The following is a 19,473-nucleotide window of genomic DNA, read 5'->3' as shown; positions in this document are numbered from 1 at the left end:
GTACAACTAACGATGATCTTAAAAATTCATACAGGTGTAGCAGCACACACACAGCACTCAGGAAGCTGAGGTATAAGGGTTGTAAGTTCAAGGCTAGCTACCCTGGGCTATATAGCAATACACTGAAAACAAACACATGCACATTGACAAAACAAAACCCAACGTTCAAATTAAAGCAAATACTCTTGGCTCTTTTTTGTGCCATAAAACATCCCGTTGGCAATGTTAGTCCTGCAAGATTTCTTCTCAGAGAAATGTTTTACATTCATTATCTAAAATATGTAATTCAAAAATAATTGTACTAAAACTCTACTAACAGTAAAACTTTTCAAAAATAAACATTTGTGCTACATGCTGCTTTATTAAGTCCTAAAATAGTCTACACATGTGGGATCAATTACGTTTTGAAGAAATGTTCAATGTAATATGAAGTGAAACAACCTGTGATTTCAATTGATATACACGTGTAATTTTTTACTATGCTTACTATTTTTTTAAATGTTAATTTTCAGTTAGATAGCCTTAAACCTGCCCCCATTCCAATTCTCTCCTAATACCATAGACTAACATACTTACGTAAGGAGGCATCATAGCTCTGTACTGGGAAGCAAGGGCAGGCTGCTGCCCATTGAGTTTGGCCTGGGGAGGACCGCAAGCTATTCTCTTTTCCACAACCTTGAGGATGTCATTTTGTTCTGATGATATAGCTGGGTTTTCATCCTGGTTAAGAAGCTTTTCATCCTGGTCAGATGGGCCGGCAGACTTACCACCATCTCTCCAACAAGCAACATCTGGTGTGGAAAGAAAAAAAAGGACTAAGGAAATATTTGAGCATGAACACTGAAAGCAACTTAAGCACATTTCAAGAAAATAAGCAAAGCAGTACAGTGAAGGAGGAGGGCTAGTTATTTAATGAACTCTACTAATGCTAATATTTAGGTAGTCTAGAGTAGTGTCTTCCAAAACAGAGACTAAAATTCAGTGCACTCTGCATTCCCTATGACCGTGCATCATAAAATCACAGTTCTCACCTGACCTGTGTTACGGGGTCACCTGAGCTTTCTAAAGGAAGAGGTGAGAATTTCTCACCCACCAGTGGTGGCAGTGCTCTCATCTATTTCATTCAGTTCTGCTACTCACCATGTGCCCAGGTGCCCAAATTTAGTAACCTCTGGCTTAACCAAGTACAATCACTATGTGGTATATACCAAGAGACCCCATATGGTGGCCAACCTCCTCCTCGATGGCTTAACCGGGCCTCTACCTCACACTCACTCTGGGTGGCCTCCTCACAGTAGACCAGGGTCGGTCTGCAAACCTGCAGAATTACAGCTGAAGTAACAGTGTATGTCCCTTTCAAAAACAGTGGGGGGTTCTTTTGGGGTTCGGAACGCCTATTTCTCTTCACATATATTAAGGAAGTTGTGTTGTGAACAGCCTCAGCCACAAGCTGTGCAAGGGATCCAAGAAGTACACCCCAATCCAAAACAGCTTTAGCTCCCAGCTTTATTGTGGCCTGTAAGAATCCATTAGCCATAACCCATAAATTGCTCTTGAATTCATGATCCCAAGATGCAACAGGAAAAATGTATCACAAAATGTTTCATGCAGCAAAAAAAATAACAATAGTACAGTGGTAGTCTGTCTTTTCACACTAGGCAGGTCACACAATCCAAGAACATTTAGAAAGTACATCCAAGATAAAACAGTACGATTTTATTGTGCAGTTTTAATAGGTAGGTAGAAAGCATACACTTACTTGGTGGTCGTAAACTGGGTCCAGGTCCATAGTTGTCATCATTTGCTTCCTTTTCTTTTTTTTCTTGGTCTCCAGCTGCTTGCAGGCTAGGAAATTCCTGCTGAAACTGGCTATTCACCTGGATACCTAGATTTGTTAAAAAACACATTAAAGATAACTTTTATACTAATAGTAGTTCAAACAGCCCTCCCAGGATAGTTTCTTTCATCTTTCTTATAAATTATTCCTTATTTCAATACTGTTCATATCCATAAAAAATTTATCTCCTCAAATCTTTTGCAAAGTTATTGAACAGCCATGAAGAGATAAAAACCTAAAGAGCCTGCCAGGTATATCCTAAAGGACTCATTCATGAAGATCTGCCATATAAGTAGCATTCTGCCCCTTTCCTCTTTTATTATGACTCTGACAATACAGCACAAGCCAAAACCAATTCCTTTATTAAAATTGAACCAACTGAGCAACAGTGGCTCATGCCTGCAATCCTAGCTACTCAGGAGCTTGATATCTGAGAATTGTTGTTCAAAGCCAACCTAGGCAAGAAAGTCTCTAAGACTCCAATTAATCACAGAAAAGCTTGGAGTGGTGCTATGGCTCAAATGGCAGTGCTAGCCTTGAGCAAAAGGAGCCCAGGGACAGTTCATAGGTCCCAGGACTGAGAAAAAAAACAAAAAGGAAACAAATAGAAAACAGTAACAATTAAATTGTTATTACTGAAAACAGCCTTGTACTGGCAGTTGGAAATGTCTTTAACCTACCACTGAGTAACTACTTGTACTTCACTATTAACCATTCACCCCCACTTATGTACTGGTTATTATACGTCTTTATATTGCTAATTTTACTAGCTTAGGGCTTAGATTTACTCTTTCACAAAATTCTACTTTACTGAGTTTCTGTTTTGCAAGTCCACCATTGCTTGGAGGCAAGTGTGTTCACTATTAGCTCTTCCTCTCATTACAAAGTATTTGAAACAGACAGAAATGAGTTTTGAGTAATCAGTACAATGTATGGTTACTTGTATGTTTCAAAATATTGATAGTACAGACTTTCTCTTGCTGTGTAGGGATGAAGATAAAGACCTTTAAAGACTCCCTTTTTAAGCAGTATCACTGGATCATGCATGCCTCTTAATAAAAAACTTAATTACCTCAGATTTTTAAAGGGTCCATTTTAATAATCTGAATGTTAAAGTGAAATCCCTTTATACAACTAAAGATATTTTTTAAAAAAAGATCTGAATAGATCTGTTGACAATGCTTTTTACACCTAATCTTCTGCATGGCTGTTCAGTAACTATCAGACCTGACCATATTCCCCAGCTAATGGCCACTTACCATCTCCTTGCCCACCTTGCTTGTTACTGGCCCATGATTTGGGAGCAGGAGCTACTTCTGGGGGAGCTGTTACCCCAGGTTTTGGCTGTGCTGGTGACACTTCTGGTGCTCTTTAAAAAAATGTGAATCCATTATTTCAGACATTACATATTAAAGTAAAATAAAATCAATATTACATGAAAGGTAAATCTGTGTGCTAGGTATCGGAGTTACAGATCTACTCAGATGGTTTCTCTCTGCAACATCCCTTTAAAATTGTAGCTATTTTTGTTCTTATCTCTATCATTGAACAATGGTAAAAATGACAGCTTCGTGTCCCAATGCTGGATTATTATTAGAAATAGCCACAGCAACACAATGTTTGAAGTAAACACTGGTAAGCAGAAATTTAAATATATACGTAAATACATACAATCTGTACAATGAGCCAGGCTAAGGCTAGGCAAGCTCTCCACTTGGCAGTCAACAGGTTCACCACTGCACTTATATTGTAATTCAAACAGGTAACAGCAACCTGCCTGATCCATTCCCATGAGAAAAAGACACTTAAAATGGTCTACACAATCTTGTTTTACACAATCCTTGTGCTGTGGTAATGCTTAAAAGTAAAAAAGTAGTTAAGAGATGCAAATGTCAATACATTTCTAGTACACTTAGACCTACAATTGACTTGTTACTATAAAGTAATTTTATTACAACTAAAATTCAGAGCACAATAGTCTACAAATTTCTAACAAGTGATCAAATTCACTATTTCAAGCTCTCTATAAGTAGGGCAGGAATTTGATAATAGATATAAGCCCTCAAACCCAATCAAGTATTCAACAGCTGACTTCTTTTTAAGTAAAATTACTGCTATTTAGCTAGGTCAGTTAAAAGTCCTATACAATGCTTGACAAAGAGCAAATATCTGAATGAATCATGATTGAGAGACACTACAAAACTGATTTCTGCTTTCTTGCTCTTTATTCAATAAAGAGTATTTTAATGCTTCATGTACAATGTCAACGCTAAAGATACACAGTGAACTAAGCAGGCAAAATCTTTAGCATCAATGAAATTAGGGTAACAGAATTGTTTCATATTAGAAAAAGAACCTGGCATCAAATCATCTGATTTGATGAGAAAGGAGAGACTGATATAGGCTATGATAAGCAAAGTTCATTAGTAACTCTATTATCTGTTCTACTATGACAAATAGATACTACTACTAGACCAAAGGGAAAATTAACCAAAAGCTACTATGGAATCAAGACTTTAAAGGGTTCTGAATATGTAAGATAAGCAGTGTATCATTTAGTGCACAGTAGGAAGCCTAAGTTCTCCACAAAGAAAGGAGTAGGGTTTCACTCCTTAGTAATTCTGACTTACTTTTCTTCTTCATGTTGCTCTTGTTTTGATGCCCATCCGGTGCCATCTTTAGGCACAATGTTTACATTAGGATCATTGCCTTTGTTTTCTGCTTTGAGGCTTGGGAGGTTAGCTGGTGGAGGCATGCGCCGTGAAATTCCAACTTTTCCAAGACTCTGTAGCCCATGTCGAGCTGCAACTAAAAGATCAGTAGCATCAACTTTCTTAGAAGACCTATTTTATTCTTCCAATCATATAGAACAATAAGAATTAACAGACGCTTTGAATTTTTTTTGTTTGGTCGATCAAGGGGGTTGGGGGTTGAACTCTGGGCTTGGGGGCTGTCCTTGCGCTCTTCAGCTCAAGGCGAGTGCTCTACCGCTTGAGCCACAGCACCACTTCCAGTTTTCTAGTGGTTTTTGGGAGATAAGAGTCTCACGGATTTTCTTGCCCGGGCTGGCTTTGAACCGCGATCCTCAGATCTCAGCCTCCAGAGTAGCAAGGATTACAGGTGTGAGCCACTGGTGCCCGCTTGATTATTCTTAATACTAAGAAAAGGATTTATAGACTCATCTTACAAACCTGTGACATAATTCAAAGTGAAAACATTTAAGGAAAATTAAGAGGTATGAATTTTCAATTTTAGCATATTTAATTCGTGTATCTTAAAAAATGTATGCCTTCATAAAAAGGCCAATGTAAGGTTGAATTAAACTTAAAAAACAAAAGCACCGAAAAACATTAAATGGCACTTCATTTTACTCACCTGTAGTTTTCTGAGTTTCTAATGATTTTCCCTTGTAAGTATTAAATAAACTGAGTGTTGCATACTTTTTCCCATCCTTTGCTTTTGTGCTCTGGCCTGACTTCTCCGACATTTCGGTGGAAACTCATCGAGTCCAAAACCTCCTGGTCACACCCCTTAAAATCAGTCTTTAATATGTACATGAAAAAAAGAAGAAGTATTTTAGAATTAGCTGACTAAAAACAGTATACTCATATGTTAACAGAATTCTTTAAATGAGAAATGAAGGTATCAATTTGCAGTAATTTAACATCAATATTTCACCAACCTCTTTACTATGTGCTGAAGTTAATCAAAATAAACACTTGATTGTATTATCTATGGTTTATATTCACTTAATGGCATTACAGAGAATACTGCATGTTTCAAATATAAAGAATTTGTAGAGATTGTCTACTTAGTAAAGATGAATATAACTTATGAGGCTTGTAAATGACTGGCACCACCAGCCTACATACATATATAGAATCCATGTAATTAAACTTTTATCATTCCCCAAAATGTACCCTAATTTTGGAGATGCATAACAACCTAAAACTAGCCTATTAATAAGTAGGAGAAAGACAGCTTACACTATTCCTACAACCTAAACATTTGTTCTGGAAGTTACAGTTGAATTAAGTGGCTAATTCAACCACAGAAACTACCAAGAAAGACACTGACAATAGAAGCAGAACAATTAAAGTCAGTGTAAATTCCACATATACATTTAAAAAAATCATATAAAGTATAAACACATGTCAGAGAACAAGGTTTTGTCAAGCCCTAAAACTTAGTGACTCTTGTGCATACTATCTAGGCAAGTGCTAAATGTTGAGTAGATATATATATTTTCCCCCTTTAAAGCCTGTCCTAGGGCTTGAAATCAGGGTGCTGACCCTAACTACTCAGGAGGCTGAGATCTGAGGACTGCAGTTTGAAGCTAGCCCAAGCAAGAAAGTCTGTGAGACTTATCTCTTAACCACCAAAAAGCTAGAAGTGGAGCTGTGTCAAGTGGCAGAGTACTAGCCTTGGGGGAAGAAAAAAGCTAAGCTCAGGGACAGCACTCCAGGCCTTCAGTTCAAGCCTCTGGACATGTGAACACATGCTTTAGTTCAAAATTCCAGTTCAACAACAAAATCCTACAATAATACATTGCGCATTTACTGTCATGTTCAATTAAATATATCTTCAGGGGTAATTTGATTTGAAGAGATATACTCCTAGAAATCTAACCCATTAGAAAAGCTCTCACGAACAGCATGAAAAAGGAAGAACAATTATAGTGACAAAAAGGGACAGCAAATATTTACTATATGCTAAAATTCAAAGAGATATTTTGCTAGGTGAAAAAAAAAGGAACTAATGCATCACGAAAAAGTCAACGTGAGCACTTTCTTTCACCCTCACTCGACGGTTCATAACTAAACATCATTCAATATCAGACTCTTATAACACCACTACTCAAGCCAACTATCTTGAGCAGCATATCCTTCCTTCTCTCTTACCCAAGAGACAACAATATCACAATACAACTTCCTAGGAGCAAATCTATAAGACCACTTGAATCTATACCTATCTTTTTTCTCTTCCACCTACTGCTACAGTGGTTAGCAGTACTAGTTTCAATCCCAGTAGTTTTGACTTTATCTAGAACATGGACATCTATTCATATCAAAGGTTGAAGAATGAAGTCTGACTAGCAGAAGAAGAAAATGGTAGTTAAAGCATTGACAGGTAATGTAAACAGCTGATGAAACATAAAAACCCGTAAATATATTACCAGTGCCCGACACTCAAGAATCACACACATTAAATCTCAAATAACTTACCACAAAAACTAGTGAGCAAATGTACTATAAGTCAATTTCATACCTTAACAAAAGTCAAAGTAAGATAGCACATTTAGTTTGTCCATTTCCTTACACGAGGTTAGCAACATCACACAATTTAAACAGCATTATACATTATCTGCTTTAACTCTAGCTGTCATAGAATGGAAAGAATCATAAAATTAACCTTAACTTCCCTTATTAAATGTGAGCCAATTAATACCAACCTTTAAATTCTTCCCTAAATTGAAAGGACAGGTATACTTCCAAACTTATGAGGATATTTTCCTCTTGATACCAAACCTAGACAAAGGCACCTACAGACCATTATGAACACATTTGCAAAATCTCCAACAGAAATCTGAATTCAACAATACATCTAGATTTGAAGTTTGATTTATCACAGAGAAACAAAACCAGTCAATGTTATATATCAGAAAGTTAAATACATTGATCATCTCAGTAAATGCAGAAAAAGCTCTCATCTTTTAATAAAAAAAAGCTCAACAAAATAGATACACAAGAAAATAGTGTCAACAGAATGAGAATTACCAAAGCTAACATTAGAGTCGAATAGAAAACCCAAAACAATTCCACTAAGATGTGGTATAAATTAGGATGTCTTATCACCAGTTCTATTCAATGAAGAACTGTAATTACTATAGCAAGAACAATAAAAGATAAAAAAAGAGGGGAGTAATCCAAGCCCCAAAGAAATAAGTAAAATTGGCTGGGCGCTGGTGGCTCACGCCTGTAATCCTAGCTACTTAGAAGGCTGAGATCTGAGGATCACGGTTCAAAGCCAGCCCGGGCAGGAAAGTCCGTGAGACTCTCTCATCTCCAACAAACCACCAGAAAACCAGAAATGGTGCTGCGGCTCAAGTGGTAGAGCGCTCATCTTGAGCCGAAAAGCTGAGGGACAGCGCCCAAGCCCCGAGTTCAAGCCCCATGACCGACAAAAAAAAGAAAAAGAAAAAAAAAATTAAGTAAAATTACCTATTCGTAGTTAACATGCAAAAACACTAAAGATTTAAAAAAAATTCAGTAAGGCACCCAAAAAATCAGCTGCTTTTCTTTTCACCAGTGCTATTTGAAATCAAGAAACAATTCCATTTCCCACAGCAGCAAAATTAACAAAATACTTAGGAACAAATTTAACAAAGGAAACCAAAGATCTGTAAAGATCTGTACACTGAACATTATTAAACACCGATGAAAGAAATTAAAGATACAAATAAAGTCATCATCTTTGTTTATGATGGAATCTGCATGTTATCCAGTTGCTATGCTTTAACTCCCGGGCACAAAAAAGTCTCCTATCCAAGCCTGCCAACTGTGACAGGCTAAAATTCATTTCAAGAAAGAAAAAGCCTAAGACAGCAAACTCTCTTTTCCAATTATAACATCATTATTATCCCAGTAGTGTATAATCCAAATAGACTAATGAAATAAAACTAAGGGCCCAGAAATAAAGATACTTGAATAGACAAAAAATACAACCATAGCCAATAAATGTGAAAAGGTAATTGCTAAGGAAATGAAATTAACTACAAAGGAAAAAAGCAAAAAACACTTGTAATCAAGGTTGTTATAAAAGAAAAAGTCTGCCAAGAACATGGAGACAAGGCAACCTTTGTATACTGTTGGTCCCAATGTAATTTAGTATGGCTATTACAGATAACAACAGTATAGCAGGTAAATGACTGTCTAAATCCCTCTTTGGGGACCCAAAAGGATGCAAATGATTACCTCATGGACATATGTTTCCATGTTCATGGTAGCTTTATTCACATTAGTCAGGGCATGGCAACAATCGAAGTTGTCCATTCATGGATGAATGAAATTGTGATGTGTATATGGCCACGACACATGCATATATGCATGTATGCACGCACACACACAATTTTCCAGCCTTAAGAAAACAACATTAGCAACAACAAGGACGAACCTATAGGACATTATGCTAAGTGAAACAAACCAGATGTACAAAGGGAACATAACAAATACTACAATCTTGCATACAGAATTGTAAAGCAACAAACAACTTTTCACTCACTTATGTAAGATGAGAGACTCAGAGATCTAGTGCACCATGTGAAGGTTACAGGTAATAGCCGAGTACTGTATTGTTCAAATTTGCTGAGTAAATTTCAGGTGACAATCATGGTGGCTAACAAGAGGTTAATTTGCTTAACTGCAGGGGTCATCTCACAGTGTTTCAAGCAGCATGCACATATATATATATATATATACACACACACATATATAAATATATGTGAAAAAATTAAAAGAGCAAAAACAAAATTTTTCTATAAATAAGGAATTTGCACATACCAAAAAAGAGCATACAATTATTCCTAAAAGTCACAAAATGATGATTCTACAAAAAACCAAAATAAAAGCTCCTATGCTATAATGAGTAGTGCGTTTTAGATCAAAGTTCTGTGAAGTCTCTTCTTTCACTATGAATAAACTAGTTTATATATACTTTTCAGTATGCACTCTTTCTCAAGGAAAAGGTAAACAAAGTACACACATGGTACACTCTCTAAGGTAAGAAAAGTGCACAAAGAATCAACTATTTTCAAAGCAATAGAACAGAATATTTATGCTTCTTGAAGGTTATGAGAAACTCAATCCTATGTTCTATAGTACCAACTATACCACAAAAAGAACACATCAAAAAGCTCATGATCACAGTACAGGTGCAAATCAAGGGGACAGTTCCATCAAATATAAAGAGGAACTATGACTTACTGTACCCAAAAAAGGGATCTGACTGGTTAACAGAGAAAGGCAACCCCACTATAGCTTGCTAGTCAGCTGTGGGTGTTTTTAGCTTACAGCCAAAGTTTAACTTAACCCTCTTTCCTTTTCTGGTGTCTTCCTTTTTGAAGGCTTGGGAAACACCCAGAAATTCTGAATTAGGCTGAATTTTCACTCTATACATGTGAAAAATGATAATAAACTCTTTAAAAATGAAGACTACTTCCAGGAAAGACTATCAAAAGAATCCAAGCAATTCAGAAGAGGTCTCATACTAGGGCTTAACTTTGTTTTGTACAATTTATTTAAAGATTAAAAAGAAAGACTTGACTCGTGTCTGGATACCTAGAATGAATCAAAGAACCATGGCTATCTAAGACTTTCTTTAGACCCACACCACTAACAGCCTTAGATGTTCAGTCAAGATGTGTAATAGAAGTGAGATTTCCTCCATTTTTGAAATAACTCAAAAGCTAGACTGTATATTTATATACACACACACACACACACATATATGTATATGTATAGAACCAACAGCTTAAGATACTGAACATAAGCAAAAAAGGGGCAGGGATTCCTGATACCTGGGAAACAATGAGGTTGAACCATCCAGCTGCCTAAATTTACTGTCTAAGGGAGTTCTACGAGCTTGGCACAAGGAAAGAAATTAAACTGAAGGTTGGTAGGTCCTTCAGCTGAAAAAAATTGAAGCTGATAGTTCAGGGAGAGCAAGGCAGCCACCAGAAAGAGTTCTCTACTAGAAGCATCAAGAAAACGGTAAAGATTTGCAGAGAAGCAACGGTAGGGGGTGTGTCCCAAAACAAATTTAAAGAATACTAGCTGTGTAGCAAGACACTATATCAAAAACAAATAATATCATGTAGGCAAAGAAGCAAGAAAACACAAAACAATAAAAAAAAAGAACAATCCAGTTGGGCAAACCTGTAATCCTAACTACTCAGGAGGCTGAGATCTGAGGATGGCGGTTCAAAGCCAGCCTGGGCAGGAAAGTCCGGGAGACTCTTATCTCCAATAAAACCACTAGAAAACCAGAAGTGGCGCTGTGGCTCAAGTGGTAGAGAGCTCGCCATGAGCTGAAGAGCTGAAGGACAGCACCCAGGCCCAGAGTTCAAACCCCATGACCGACCAAAAAAAAATCCACTGAAAAATGCCCAGCATTTTTGCAGATACTATAATTAGTGGACAGGAATGTTATTTTATAAGCATATCATAGGAAGTGGCACCGTGGCTTAAGCGGTAGAGCGCTTGCCTTGAGCTGAACAGCTGAGGGACAGCGCCCAGGCCCAGAATGCAAGCCCCATGACCGACAAAATAAAGTAAGCGTATCATACTACTCGTCCAACAAGTTCAGTAATGGCTGAATTCAGACATAAAAGACGAATAGAGGGGCTGGGAAGGTGGCTCAGTGGTAGAGCGCTCGCCTTGCATGCTCAAGGCCCTGGGTTCGAATCCTCAGCACCACATAAGCAAAAAGAAAAAAGCCGGAAGTGGTGCTGTGGCTCAAGTGGTAGAGCACTAGCCTTGAGCTGAAGAGCTGAGGGACAGTGCCCAGGCCCAGAGTTCAGGCCCCACAACCGGACCCAAAAAAAAAAAAAAAAAAGACGAATAGACCAAAATGTGTAGAATAAGACATGCACTATGCACAACCTGTCTAACCACATACACATGGTTCTTTTTCTATATTATACACACCTAATGGTGCCTATATCATTTATAGGAAAGACCATCTTTTTTTACCCAGGGCATTCCTTCTAATTGTCAAAAATCAGATATTTTTAGATTCTATTATATTCCATTGGCCTAATTGTTATTTTTACAACCAGAGCCACACAACTTTACTACTTGACTCTTAAATCAGGTGTTAACTCCCAATTTTTATTTTATTAGACTATTGTAGATCCTGTCCACTTCTTTCTGTATTTTAGAATAAGCTTTTAAAATTCTGCCTGCCTTGTCTCTTATGCCACAATTTTTTCTCCTGAGCTTTCTTCCAGGAATTGTTTTAAACCTGTAGATGAATTTGTAGGAATTCTCAGTTTAATTTTGAGTCTTGACACCCTTAACATGGGGACATACATACACTTATCTAGGGTTTAATACTTTGTAGTTTTTAATATACAGATCTTATACATACTTAACAGAATAGATTGTCAGAATTTTTTTAAATATTGCATTTACTTTCAGTTTTGGATTGTTACTGATGTTACAAAGAAATGCAACTAATTTTTGTACAATCTTACTAAACAATGAACAGGTAATAATAACAAGGATAACTCTCAGCATGATTATGCTGAGTAAAACAAGCTAGAACTATGGCTCCTATGTTATATACTTTTCATGCAAATTATACAATTGTCTATTTTTTTAAAAAAATCACACTTGGAGCAAGGTGACTATGGATTACACCTGTAATCCTAGCTGCTCAGGAGGCTGAGATCTGAGGATCACAGTTCAAAGCTAGCTGGGCAGAAAAGTCCATGAGACTCTTTATTTCCAATTAACCACTAGGAAACTGGAAGTAGTGCTGTGGCTCAAGTGGTAGAGTATTCGCCTTGAGCTGAAGAAAGAGCTCAAGGGCAGCGCCCAGGCCCAGAGTTCAAGCCCCAGGACCGACAAAATAAATAAATACATAAAAATAAAAAAAACTGCTATTTAACAAACTGGTTAATGAATACAATATATCTTGATCAATGTGACAAATTGCAATAGTCTCACACCTCTTTTCCCTACTCAGCCCTTCTCTCACTCTTGTTCACTTTGTAAGGTACTCTGGATTCCTGACTGCACTCCCCCTTCTTCTGCCTTCATCTGTCTACCACTGTCCCCTTGGCCCCACTTCATCCCTTTCATGTAACCCCACCACTTCCTGGTGTTTTGCAAATCTAAATTTCAACCCCATCAAAGCACTCTGGTTTATTTTGTCCGTTAGTCCTCCGCTTACCAGGATAAGAAGTCATACATACCATCATGCCCTAATACCAAAATGGTTCTTAAAAAGCACCACTTCTGGCTTTTTTCTTTTTGCTTATGTGGTGCTGAGGAATCGAACCCAGGGCCTCATGCATGCAAGGCAAGCGCTCTACCTTTGAGCCACCTTCCCAGTCCCAGGCATGGTGATTTGGAAACAAACAAAACCCACAACTGATTTCAAGACCATAAAATTAAAAATATACATATTAAGCCGGGTGCTGGTGGCTTATACCTGTAATCCCAGCTACTCAGGAAGCTGGTATCTGAGGATCATGGTTCGAAGCCAGCCCAGACAGAAGTCCAGGAGACTCTTACCTCCAATTAACTACCACAAAACCGGAAGTGGCACTGTGGCTCAAAGTGGTAGAATGCTAGTCTTGAGCAAAGGATCTCAGGGACAGTGTCCAGGCCCTGAGTTCAAGCCCCATGATGAACAACAACAAAAAAAAAAGAAAAAGAAAAAGAAAAAAAATACATCCATATAAAAACAAATGAATATGAAAAGGATAAGAATTTGGTCTTCATCAACTACAATTATTTCCTAACCCTATGCTACATTCCTTTGTTACTGCAGTTATATCCCAAAGGATAGCATTTAAGTGCTTCACTAGAGTATTTAAGACTCTATGTTTTCTTAAAACATGGTAATAACCATATATATTTTTATTATTCAAGCTGGGAATGCTGGTCACACTTGTAATCCCAGCAGTGAGGAGGCTGAGACCAAGAATCTGAGTTTGAGTCCAACCTGGGCTGCTTAGTGAGAACCACTCTCAAAAATAAGGAAATAGAAGAGGAAAGAAGGAAAGGATTCAAATTTATCCATATTGGCAGTCCCAATACATACACAACACAAGAATGTTAACAAAAACCACAGGTGAACATGGAAAAAAAGTAGTTGATAAGCAAAAGCTTAAAAAAAAACCCAACTTCTTATGTACTTAGGCAACAAGTAACATGAGCAAAAGGTTATTTATAAATACATGCACATACCTACCTGAACATTAACTATATCACTGCCATTAACTCTTCTTCCATCACCGTGCAACATGCCTGTGTGCTCCTGGCACGGGAACCTAATCCACATTATTCTACCCGTTATTCTAAAGGATAATGCACTTTACTACTGTATGTTGTTATTCTTGAATACTACAACCTTAAGTAACGAAAATGTCCTTTTAAACCTGCTAGAGCAATTTGGAACTTTCAACAAGAATATAAAATCATAGCAATGAAAAAACATAACTAAGTAAAGGGACCACAAAAAGGGAGAGAAGAACTTTAGTAGAGGGGTAGTAAAGCTCAGTAAGACCTTTCTGATCAGGTAATGAGTCAAGAAAAAAATGAATTCTCAATGCAGGCTGCACAGATTTCTCTCTCTCTCTCTCTCACACACACACACATGCAAGCGCGTGCAAGCGCACACACACTTTCCAAAGCTGCATGCCAGACAAAGCAGAACTTCTGGGACTACATCTGACAGTATTATGGAATAATTTCAAAGTATTCTTTAAAAAAAAAAAAAAACTCTCCAAGAATGTCTATCCACAGTATAGCCACAAATGAGAATTTCTGAAATAAACCCATTTTGATCTAGAAGTATAAAGTCTAAAAATTATGGTTAAGGGTGAGAGCCAGAAGATGAAGCCAAAATAAACAGAGTTGTCAAACTTCAGAGTCTACTAGACTAAGAAAAAGAGTATTACCCTAGCACTTATTCTAAATGTTATCAAGAGCAAATAGAGGAAAACACGGGTTAAAACATCTGAACTGCTGTTAAATACATGGTTGCACACAATATAACAAACACATCTTAAACTGATTCTTGTACAGCTAATACACTAAACCCCTTCAAACAATGAGCTCAACAGGCGTATTTGTCTTCAGCTTGCCAAATTGACTTCAAAAGAAACTATAGCCATCAAAAAAAGCTTTTCCTTACTAATACAATGGTAACAATACTTCTAGATTACCGTTTTGCTGACCATGCACCCTAACATCTAAATTATTAAAGTCCAGTATGTCTGCAAAAACAAAGCCTTTAAAAAAATCCTGTCACTGTTTAAATAGCAATGACAAAAAAAACCAAAAAAACATCCCAACAGTTTTTTACTGAAATTAGATACAACAAAACAGGTACCTTTTCCAAATTATGCAAAAAGTGTATTTGTCTTTTAACAGGTTTCTAGCAGAAAAGCACTGAAAGGAAAGGGCTGGCAGTGCAGTTCAAGTAATAAAAGTACTTTCCTAAGAAGTGTGAAATCCTGAGTTAAAACCCTACGACTTCCACGGCAGCATGGTTCAAGTGGTAGACTGCCTGCCTAGCACTGTATTGGAGCTCAAACCCCAGTAGGAAGAAAGAAAGGAGGGGGCGGGGGAAGAGAAAAGAAAAAGAAACAAATAAAGGGGGAAAAGAAGGAAGCCAGTGCTTTTAAAGCAAATGCATTGCTCCTAAAAGGTTTAGAAATTTGGAAGGCAGTATCAACCTTTCAAAATGAAAGGATGGGCCCAGAGCCCCGGCTCACACCTGTAATCCTAGCTACTAAGGAGGCTGAGATCTGAGGATGGAAGTTCAAAGCCGGCCAGAGCAGGAAAGTCCCTGACACAACTCCAATTAACCACTAGAAAACAGGAAATGGCGCTGTGACTCTAAGTGGCATAGCGCTAGCCTTGAGCAAAAAAGCTCAGGCCTTGAGTTCACAGGACTGACAAAAAGAAGAAACACAACACCAAACAGTGATAACAAAAAGATGGTTTTCATGAAAACCAGAAATGACAAGTTTACCCCAAATGTTAAGAAAAACAATTTCTATATGGTAGAAATGCTGTCATAAGCATGTTTTCTATAATCAGCAGAATTGGGATATTTGGTTCATTTTTCTTTGTAAATAACCATGTAATAAAGCTTCAGTGGTTTTTTTTAAAAGCTATCATTTAAAACACTGTGGAAGAAAACCTTTGTTTTCTACTCTATAGAAAAAAATTAGCTATGATCCCTGAAATTCCTTTAGCATCCAAGCTTGTAAGATTCCAGTTTTCAATACTGAAAATATTAACATTTAAAATCTAGTATATGCGGAGAAGTAGCTTTTTTAATTTCAGGAAACTGTAATTTACCAAATTTAACAACACAATTATCTTTTCAATTATTTGAGGGTTTCTAAGTATCTGTTTACTGTTGTCCTAATTATTCATATGGTTCTAAGTTTAGACTGTATTTTCAAGAGGAACTAATGTCCTGCAGTTGTGTTAACATAAAAAATGTGTAACCATTTTCAGAAAAACATACTGTAGGCATTTAACAAAGATTTACTGAATATATCAAGATTTTATACACACATATACATACATACTATTTATAAGAGCCAAACAAACACTCTTTATAAGAGCCAAATACCAAACACAAACGTTTGGCAAATGGCTCAACGGAAAGCATTCTCTTTGATTTCTAGGTCGACCTAAGTTTTTAGCTTCACCTCCCTCCTCCCTTACCATCAGGTGGTGTGGGGACACACCTCAACTGGTGCATATAGAATGCTATAAGGTAACATGAAAAAAATGCCACATAGTGTGATCTAGATGAAGCAATAGGGGATTCTGTACTAGTACTGAAACTTTTCTATAAAACTAAAGTGATTACCCCACTCCCCGGACACTAATCTGTTCTCCCAAGCATGTTATTTCTTGCTCATCTTTGTTGTTTGGAGTGCTGAAGTTTGAATTCAGCTTCACATTTGCTAGGCAAGTGCTCTACTACTTGATCCATGCCTCCAGCCTACACCGTGGTAATCTTTGATGTTTACTTTTCACTAACTAACATCAGAGATCTGCCTGTGTTCTATACATACACCTACTACTTCTCCTTCCTGTTTAATTTTTATAAACCAATTATTCAAAAAGTCCCTACACATCCCTCATTAAATGCATACAACACAAATGAGAACTAGAGTATTTGAAGCAGAAAAACAATTTAGACTTAATAAAGATTGTGATCAGTATGAACTACAGTTAACTCTTGGTATCCACAAATTCCATGTCTACAGACTCAACTGTGGGCAGAAAATATTAAAAAATACACTGATTATTTTTTATAATAATAAAAATAAAGACCGAAATTCCTGAAATATATTTCAAATATTTAAATGAAAGATAAAACAAGTTAAAAAACCATTACAGTATAACTACGCACACAGTATTTATATTATCTTAGGTATTAAGCAATGTGGAGATGATTTGGAATACACAGCCTGTACATGTTACATGGAAACAACACATTTTATATATGCATTTGTGGATTTTGGCATGAGGGTTATTTCTAGAGTAAAGATACCGAAGGATGCTTATAACATGGTCTAAACAATTTTGTACACTGTTCATTTCAATGACTTTTGTTAAGTTTGAATAAAGAACTGTAAAGGAGATACGGTGAATGAAATACATCTGAACAATGAATTCAGTCTTTCAATGACTTTCTAAGCTTTAAAAAGGTATCGGAGCTCAGTATTGGTGGCTCATGCCTGTAATCCTAATAATTCAGGAAGCTGAGATTTGAAGATCTCTCTGAGTTTGAAGCCAGCCCTGGCAGCCAAGTCCATGAGACTCTCCAATTAACCAGCAAAAAGCCTGAAGTGGAGCTGTGGTTCAAGTGGTAAAGTGCTAGTCTGGAGCTTTATTTTAAAGCTCAGGGACAGTGCCCAGGCCTTAAGTTCAAGCCTCAGGACACTGGCATGTGCACGTGTGCATGCGTCTACCCTCTTTTAAATGGTCTTGGAATGGTATGCAGATCACTCTTGGATCAAAACCAAAATGTCATTGCCCTTGGTGATATGTGACTATAATTCTCAGAGGCTGGGCAGGGGTATCCTAAACTCAGAAATCGAAGACCAGAACTAGGAAACAGTCTCAAAAAACAAACCCCCAGACACTAAATTTCCAAATGCAGAATACAGACCCAGTGTGTCTGCAAGAAAAGATTCTAAGGTCTGTGACAGCTAGTAATATTATAGCACTATTCTATAAAAATTGTTATTTTAATAGATACCTAGGTACAAATCTGAAATTCTAAGCTTCTACAAATTTCACATTCATCATGCTTTAAAGTATCTCAATTCCAGGCTTAACCATCTAGAAATAACCATTTAGACTGAATACAAAGGAAAATCTTTCTAACTGGCCATTTATCCATGAGTAGAAATGAGTTACCTTAAAACTCTTAGCATTCCATTTATACAATTTGCCAGGAAACCCAGAGAGCTGTGAAAAGATTTAGTTTTGCTGAAACACAAAATTTGCATCCAATGACACCAGATATACTTCTAGGTGGATGCTTCTAAGGGAAAATGGAGGTATTTCACATTATCTCCTTCGTGGAGCCTTCCCCAGGCCCCGGGGGCACTTTGTTTTCTTCTGGGAGATACAACAGAAAAGAAATGAAGAGAGACAAAGTGAAGGGGTTTGAATGTTAGTATATCTACAAACCTAGAACGTTAGAAGATTGTAGAATACATGCCCTGTGAATGTTAAAGGTCAACTGTCCTGAACTCCTGATCCTTTTTTTTTTTTTGGCTGGAGGAATCCTAGCATAATCAAGTTAATCTGTTGTCATGGCAATTGTTTTGGTGAAAAAGTTGAACTCACTAACTTACTAAGGTCTCTTCCATCTCTAATTGTCATAATCCATTAGTAATTCTAAAGTGTATTATAATCAGCAATTCTAAAGTCTAAAATAACATCAAATGGATTTTTATTTTTAAGTACCACATAATCACACATAATGAGTAATTATTAGATAACCGGTATAACCATCACCTCACTTACCATTGCTTTGTGTAAAGAATGGGAAATGGTCTTAAAGTTTTATCAACTGCTATAATACTAAAGTTAAGGATACTACCATACATATGTAGAATGCTTCTATATGAATAGTATTACAGAAAAATAGTAAAAACACACATTTCTTAAACATCTAGGCATCAGATATTCACTTCTCTTTCTGGTCAGAAAATTCATCAGCACATGTGGGCAACTTTTGGCCTTTCCATCTCTGTTAACAGCTCTTCAGCACAAAAAACAAAGTGAAACAACAGCAGCAGCAACTTTGCCTCTAAAATGCCAAAAAATCTGTTTATTGATGAGAGGTGTTTCATCTTTCTACAGCCGATATAATATCCTAACTTTAGTGGGGGATACACAAATCCTATGTGATAAAAACTGGCTGAACTATAAAACCAGAGTCCATTTTTAAAAATACAAACTTGAAAAACTCATAGAGCAATACAATGAACCCTTGCTTCTAGGTCAAACACCTGCATTCAGTTACCTTCTTCCCCTAAGCTGGGTGTAGAGGCACATATATCTGGTAATGCCTGCACCTGGTAGGCAGACGCAAGAGGACTGGGGTGAGTTAGTTCAACGACAGTTTGGGTCATATAACAAAACTGTTTCAACCATCCTCCAATAGTCTTTTTCTTATTTTTAAACTAGAATTTCCCCATCTGTTCCATTTCCATAACCTTCAGAAGTAATTCTGTACTCCTCATGTTGTGCTCCTTCAATTAAGATCTACAAAACTTAAATCTAATGTCAAGGTACTTCAAATACAGACAAAGCTACAATAGTCATATTGTGGCCCCCTCTCAATTTTAATTCAAATCA

General features: G+C 37.0%; 1 protein-coding gene across 8 annotated transcripts in view; it reads right to left on the bottom strand.

The window, feature by feature from the left end:
• Positions 1 to 19,473, bottom strand: part of Prrc2c (proline rich coiled-coil 2C) — a 74,756-nt gene that overhangs the window by 50,700 nt on the left and 4,583 nt on the right. For 6 of the 8 annotated variants that reach the window (XM_042674257.1, XM_042674261.1, XM_042674259.1 and 3 more), the window contains exons 2-6: positions 5,213 to 5,379; positions 4,468 to 4,639; positions 3,097 to 3,206; positions 1,760 to 1,885; positions 577 to 791 (exon numbers count right to left, since the gene is read on the bottom strand). In XM_042674257.1, the coding sequence (XP_042530191.1) occupies positions 577 to 791; positions 1,760 to 1,885; positions 3,097 to 3,206; positions 4,468 to 4,639; positions 5,213 to 5,324 (735 nt within the window). In that variant the 5' untranslated portion in view covers positions 5,325 to 5,379. Of the gene's footprint in view, positions 1 to 576; positions 792 to 1,759; positions 1,886 to 3,096; positions 3,207 to 4,467; positions 4,646 to 5,212; positions 5,380 to 19,473 lie in introns of all 8 variants that reach the window. The other 2 variants (XM_042674258.1, XM_042674262.1) reach the window with 1 other exon arrangement.

This window comes from Dipodomys spectabilis, unplaced genomic scaffold, assembly GCF_019054845.1.
Source record: "Dipodomys spectabilis isolate Male_0828 unplaced genomic scaffold, ASM1905484v1 ptg000019l, whole genome shotgun sequence".
NCBI classification, from domain to species: domain Eukaryota; kingdom Metazoa; phylum Chordata; class Mammalia; order Rodentia; family Heteromyidae; genus Dipodomys; species Dipodomys spectabilis.
Note: the sequence above shows the minus strand (reverse complement) of the source record. Positions and strands in the feature narration are given on the sequence as shown.